The sequence below is a fragment of the Pyrus communis genome, chromosome 11 (assembly GCF_041283825.1).
Source record: "Pyrus communis isolate YQ-2024b chromosome 11, ASM4128382v1, whole genome shotgun sequence".
NCBI classification, from domain to species: Eukaryota; Viridiplantae; Streptophyta; class Magnoliopsida; order Rosales; family Rosaceae; genus Pyrus; species Pyrus communis.
The window spans coordinates 3906515-3913018 of NC_142575.1; the positions used below are offsets into that span (position 1 = coordinate 3906515).

The 6504-nt window shown below is 37.1% G+C and overlaps 1 protein-coding gene across 1 annotated transcript; it reads left to right on the plus strand.

Moving 5' to 3' along the window:
* Positions 1-4558: 4558 nt before the first annotated feature.
* Positions 4559-6034, plus strand: LOC137741552 (uncharacterized). The gene is made up of 4 exons (XM_068481248.2): positions 4559-4709; positions 5026-5154; positions 5280-5456; positions 5763-6034. The coding sequence occupies exons 1-4, from the start codon at positions 4629-4631 to the stop codon at positions 5871-5873; spliced, it is 498 nt and encodes a 165-aa protein (XP_068337349.1). The 5' UTR covers positions 4559-4628; the 3' UTR covers positions 5874-6034.
* The last annotated feature ends 470 nt before the right edge of the window (positions 6035-6504 follow it).

A 6504-nucleotide genomic window follows, 5' to 3' on the forward strand; every position in this document is an offset into this window, starting at 1 on the left:
CGAGGCCCGACCAAGAGGTGACAGTCGGCGACCTCAGAAGCGAGGGGGCAATGTTTGGGCCCAAAATATTTTGGTTAGGCCGAGCAGTCAGATGTGCTCGGCCCAAGGTAATAACAGATGCTATGGACCGAATAATAAAACCCGGGCCAGCTGGCAGGGTCAGCCGGATCCTTTCTCAAGAGGTCCAGATAAGTAGGAAGGATTGAGGAAATCCTGGTGCGACCAGGATTCTCGACCAGCAAGAAATAAAGCCTCAAAAGGAGGAAGATTCAGAATCCCAGTGGGAGTAGGTTTGTTCGAACCAGAATCGAAATGGGACAAGGACTCCCAATCCAAATCAGAGGAGGTTTCAAGGAATGGGGTACTATAAATACACGAGATCATGCAACATTCAAGGACCTTGAAAGTCATCATACAATTGCCCTGCGCAAAACCTCTCAAACACCTTGAGATTTTTCCTTTTCTTTTTCTGCCGACACACCTTCAGTTTGGATAAACAGCACTGTGGAAGCGCCCGGCGAGCACCTTCAGTTTGGATAAACAGCACTGCTGCCGCAGAACCAGCCGACCGAGAAGCACCTTCAGTTTGGATAAACAGCACTGCGTCGAGGTCGACCGGTTATCTATCTAAGTCTCGGCCGAGAAGGGTTTTCGAACCTTTATTGGCAGAGGTCACCTTGCTAGCCCTCTCGGCAAAGTCAGGTGTTACGAATCACATTGCTCGGCGTACAGGGCGCCGAGTGGCTTTATGATTGGATACTCGCAAGTGGGTTTCAGGGTTCGGCATTCTGACGGTCGAACGACGTTTACCATCAAGACCTACATCACGTTTGAGTATCTGTGCCCATACAGGTTGGTCTCGATTCGACGTGCTTTTACTCTCACGAATAAAATCACAGTGACCGAATCGGGCTCTGACGATTTGTGAACTCCGCAGAATCAGCAGCCTTGTCTTCAGGCTATAGAACCCAGAGACCGAGAGTGTTCCTTCCTCGGTCGCAATCGCAAGATAGAGAAGTCAGCAACGCGCTCAGAGCGACATCAGCAAATTTTACTCTTCGGCCGAGCTCGGCCGACGAGTTGGCACGCCCCGCATTCAACCGAAGGACATAGTTAGCTTATTAGTTACTCGGCCTGCGCGCCACGTAGGTTTTGTAATTTTTAGAGTCAACAGTTATACAACTATATTGTGGTGTATTGATAATAATACAAAGTCATATGAACAAAATAAAGACACAATTCATTGATACGAGACGTTATAGTTGTGATGTACTTGGCATAGAAGTTCTTCTTCCATGTCACTTGGTATATGCATAAAATCATGCGAAGAGTTCTATATATACTCACATGGGCATATTTATGATCTGAAACAAAAAAAAGACTTGAGAGTGAAATATTTGGTGCTTGGAATGCACAAGGAAATTACTACGTGCCGGTGCCCCTGTATAAGAACATCATATATGTTACAAAACAAATTAATGGAGACACATGCACCATATAGTAACACTATTAATGAAACTTATCTGCTTCTGAGGCAATATTAATAGGATAATACTTGCATTCCTATGTGAGAATGTAAGTGAACTAAATGCGAATTAAATGAGAGTAATAGTTTTATGTACAATGTTTGGTTGTAATGATTAAGTTGGGACCCTGTTACAGAGATTGACGGTTGATAGAAGCCCAATTTACGAGAGATTGTTTAGCGTGCAGGAAATATGGTCTGATACAACAAGTATTATAATATAAATGGTTAGATACTTGAAAAAAAAAAATTTCAATCACTTATATTATAACACTTAGTGTACCAAGAATATTTCTGGCACACCGAAAAATTTGTTCCTATTTACATATATGAACGATGAAAAGCACTGAAATAAAAGCAGTATGTTAAGGACGCATTCAAAAAGGACAAGAGGAAGGGGCAACTGTGGGTGGGGTATATAATGTTTGGTTGTAATGATTAAGTTGGGAAACTCATATGAATAGATGGTTGCCTGCTTATGTATGCTGAATGCAGACAACCTTTCGGAGCAAGTAGCTAGCACTCCAGCGAACACATGAGCAGCTGAGCTACCCACTAAATTCCCTGCATGCTAACCAGAACCACCAGAGGGAAGAATAAAAGAGTGAGTTTGCTCACGTTTAAGTAAAATATTGTATGTATACAGTATTTCAAATAACAATAGCTAGTTGGTAATTTCCATCAGATTTGGTCGCAACATTTGAGCTCGTGTTGTATGCATTATATGCATGCATAGGTGCTGCTTAAGAACTCCATCGCAGTTAGGGTAACGATGAGGACCAAGAAACCAAGAATACATAACATTAACCAAATAATACTATATGAAGGCCACATCACGAAAAGACTACCTGCATCGTGCCAAATCTTATTTCTTGGCACTCCGAAGAAATTAAGCTTCACGTACAGAGATGTATTTATAAAAATCTAGTCTTCAATTAACAGGAGAGCAATCTTAAACCCTAAAAACAAATATGAATTTTTATCAAAAATTCTAGAGAAAAGAAATTGAAGGTGCCGAAAACAGGAGGAGAAACAATAAAAAGGCTACATAAAATATGACACACTTGGAAAAGGGTTTGCTGTTTGGTATGATAGGCATGCATTGCAATCAAATGGCGATTTTAAAAAGGAATCAAATAAAGAAACAAATGCCAAATAGGCTTGTGCAGTTGTGGGGGGGGAGAGAGAGAGTATATATAACTGTATAATTCCTTCCCGTGAGGAAGGTTTGGAGGCATTCAGAACACAAAAACTGAACATGGTTTGACGCTTCCCTTGCTAGTTTCGATGGTGTCCCAATCACGAGTAGATTCCTTCTTCTCACGTTAACCCCACCCACCATCACCCGATATATAACAAGATATATGGGATTAGTACACCATCACGTAACTTTTTGTATAAATAAAATAAGAATATATAGACAAAAATTTACACATATTTTTATTTTATTAACATAAAATGTCACATTAACTGTATATCGTACTATAGAACTCCTTTTTCCACCACCCTCGCTTGCTGATTGAGTCACTACTAGACATTACTGTTATCCCATGCAAAATGTCTGCTTCATAAATTCCATAAATTATTTTCCAAAACGTCCCCACGCCCTCCATTCCCAGCTGGCTTTCTCATTCTCAATGCTTCTCTATAATTATTACTTCTCATTCCATGCAACCACATTTCAAGTTTTCCACATCCATGATGTTTATGTGGGAATGAGAGAAAAATATGCTGGAGTCTATACGTCTTTATATAAATCTTAATATATATTAGTTACATTATTACTACGTAAAGGGAATGAGATTGTTAATTAGGTTATCATGCGGTGAAATGTTCTCCAACTTAAGTGTTTGATCCAATTTACTATTTATAAAAATTGAATCTAAGATTTTTCGCTTACAAGTAAAGAAGAATATCATTATATTGTGATATTTGTAACATTTGTAACGTGAACACTTCAATAATGAAACAATATAAAAATTCCTAGTTCAAAACGTAAAGACAATACACATTGACAAAAATTCATTTCTATCCAATTGGCAATAAGGTTGATTATTTAAGATATAAAATCAGTGGCGGAGTTAGGATTTTCAAATAATGGGGTCATAATTTCGACAAAAAAAAAGAGTCAATGGACCATTTCTGCCAACAGTTGTCAAAAGCTTACACCAACTACGTCGACAACTACTATGATAAGTAGAGATTTGTCGAGGGCAATTGTAGGAAACCGTTGAGCAAAGTTGAAGACTATCAAGGATTGTCAACTGAAGCATGTCATCAAGTACTTGGTTCACACAATACATAGAGCATAGCACACAAAAAGAGAGAAAAGGAAGAGGGATGATAAAAGAAAACAAAATTAGGAGGCGGAGGAAGTTATGATTTTGTTTGCTATAACTATTTATAGGGGTCAAATACAAATACACAGCCAAATATACATAGGGATTTTAAAGTTGTAGAATTCATGGGCAATCAATGATCCCATATTGGCTCGGCTATTGTATAGAATGGTCATACATAACTTTGATTTTAGGTTTGAAGAGTCAAATTATGTGGCCCAAAATGTGCTTATGTCCTAACATCTAAGCGATTAACTAATTCAATACTAGAAACTAAACTGTAAGTGATGATTCCATACTTAAATCAATAAATCATGTCAATATATGGGATCAAATTAAAGACACATTAATTATAAGTGAGGTTTTCACAATGAATCATGCCTTTAAGAGAATTTGAAATAGTCAACATAAACTCCTTCAATATTATCTTTTCACTAATGAGAAGCGCAATTTGACTTTTTTTGGAACGCCAACAATATCCTAAGATTATATATGATGTTGGAGCACTTACATTATACATCTTTCTCACATGTTCTACTATTAAATATTATGAAGATTTTATTATATTTATTATTTAGTAAAAGTGAGTTGAGGTTGATAGTAATAATCACTAGTAACTTCTCTCTTCCCCCCCCCCCCCCCCACAACTTGTACTTTATAAGTACATATATTCATCAGCAAGAAGAGAGAGAGAGAGAGAGAGAGAGAGAGAGAGAGAGAGAGAGAGAGAGAGAGAGAGAGAGAGAGAGAGAGAGAGAGAGGCCATGGTCTCCAAGGTGCAGATGAAGAGAGCGCCAGTATCCAAGAAACTGCTAACCCTTCGCTCCATCTCTAAGTCTCATGCGGTACTACTCATGTGTATTCATATATATATATATATATATATATATGTATGTATGTATGTATGTATGTATGTATGTATTCATTTTCTCTACTTATATAATACCCTATTGAATTATCATCATAATGATCTTCTTCGTTTTTCTTGAAACCAAGAATCCCGGGCTTCTCTCTGATTTCAAACTAAGGCTATTTGAAAATTTCTACAATTCATTTCTCTTTTAAATTCTAATCTTAATACTTACAGCTTACATACACAGATATGTATATACAGTACTCACGATTCTTGACTATCCATGTGTTTTGTGTGTATGTGTGCAGCACAGTAAAACCTCAATTATATTGGATGCATCAAAGTACATACAAAACTTAAAGCGAAAAGTGGAGGAAATGAATCAACAGATGATTGCCTCAACGGAAACGTCAACTTCCCAAAACTCCTTCCCTGTGGTAGCATCTAAGTTCCATATACCATCCTTATTTAGTTTATTACCAAGGGATTAATTCATTAATTTTTAATTAATAATTTTTCTAATTGGGGTTTAATTCTTTCTTTTCATCATATGTATCATCAGCAACTCAAAGTCGAAGCTGGAGAGAGAGGCTTTCAGATTAAGATGTTCACTGAAAAAAGATGCAGTGGGTTACTTGTTTTCATATTGGAAGCTTTTGGAGAGCTAGGCCTTGATGTGCATCAAGCTAGGGTTTCTTGTTCCAACAATTTTCTTCTAGAAGCTGTTGGAACAATCAAGGTAAGAATAATAAAAAGTGATGAATCTGTCTCGTTTTATTCGTATTCATATATGTACACAAATATTCTGATCACATGCATCATATAATTAAGGCTCACACGTACTTAAACAAATGATGGAACATAAAATACAATTTTTTTATAGGGAATTTATTACTTTACATGAGCGTATATATATAAGATCTTTTCCCTTTTCTCCTCCTTGACTGCCTCGAATCCGTTGGAAAAATTGCCTCTCTTTTGAATCGTATGATTTTCCTAATTTGAACATGTTTGAAGATTTATTCTCTTGAATTTGATGTTGTAGGATAATCCAAGTGCTGACCAGAAAGATGTTGAGGTAGTGAAAGAAGCGATGTTGCAAGCCATTCAAAACTGGAGTGAAGTTACCCAACAACAAGAACAATGCAAGGATTAACTCTTTCATCCTGATCAAGTTAATTACAAGAATAATGCAAGTTTTATGGCAAGCATATATAGGTTGTGGATTTGCTCAAGCCATAAAACTAACGAGAATTTGTATTTACCTTTTTCTTTTTCTTACCAAATAAACTATGGAGAGATTTTCAATGACCAGAACACGGGGTGTTATTGTAGAAACTTATGATTCTGTGAGAGAAAAGATAAAGGTAGAGAGAGAGAGAGGATTCTAGAAAGAGAAGTGTATTGATTGAATGAATTCAACTTACTGTCTGAAAGAATACAGTATCATATAAATAGGTACAATTAGCTTAACAGCTAAGTAAAGTAAAACCTTTAATTACATATAGGTTCTATTATATTCCTAACACACCCCCTCAAGGTGAAGGGAGGAGATCGAACTGAAAGCTTGGAAGCCAATTCGGCAAATCTATCAGAGGGCAAAGATTTAGTGAAAATATCTGCAATTTGAAGAAGAGAAGCAACATGATGCACACTGACTTTGCCACAGAGAACATTTTCTCGAATATAGTGATAGTCGATTTCAACATGCTTTGTCCTAGCATGAAATACAGGATTGAAGGCCAGTGCAATTGCACTTTTATTATCATAGAAAATCGCAGGAGTTT

Coding starts and splice junctions, on each gene's coding strand:
- LOC137741552 (XM_068481248.2), top strand. CDS start 4,629: ATGGTCTCCAAGGTGCAGATGAAGAGAGCGCCAGTATCCAAGAAACTG. Junction 4,710..5,025: donor CCATCTCTAAGTCTCATGCG/GTACTACTCATG, acceptor GTATGTGTGCAG/CACAGTAAAACCTCAATTAT. Junction 5,155..5,279: donor CCCAAAACTCCTTCCCTGTG/GTAGCATCTAAG, acceptor ATGTATCATCAG/CAACTCAAAGTCGAAGCTGG.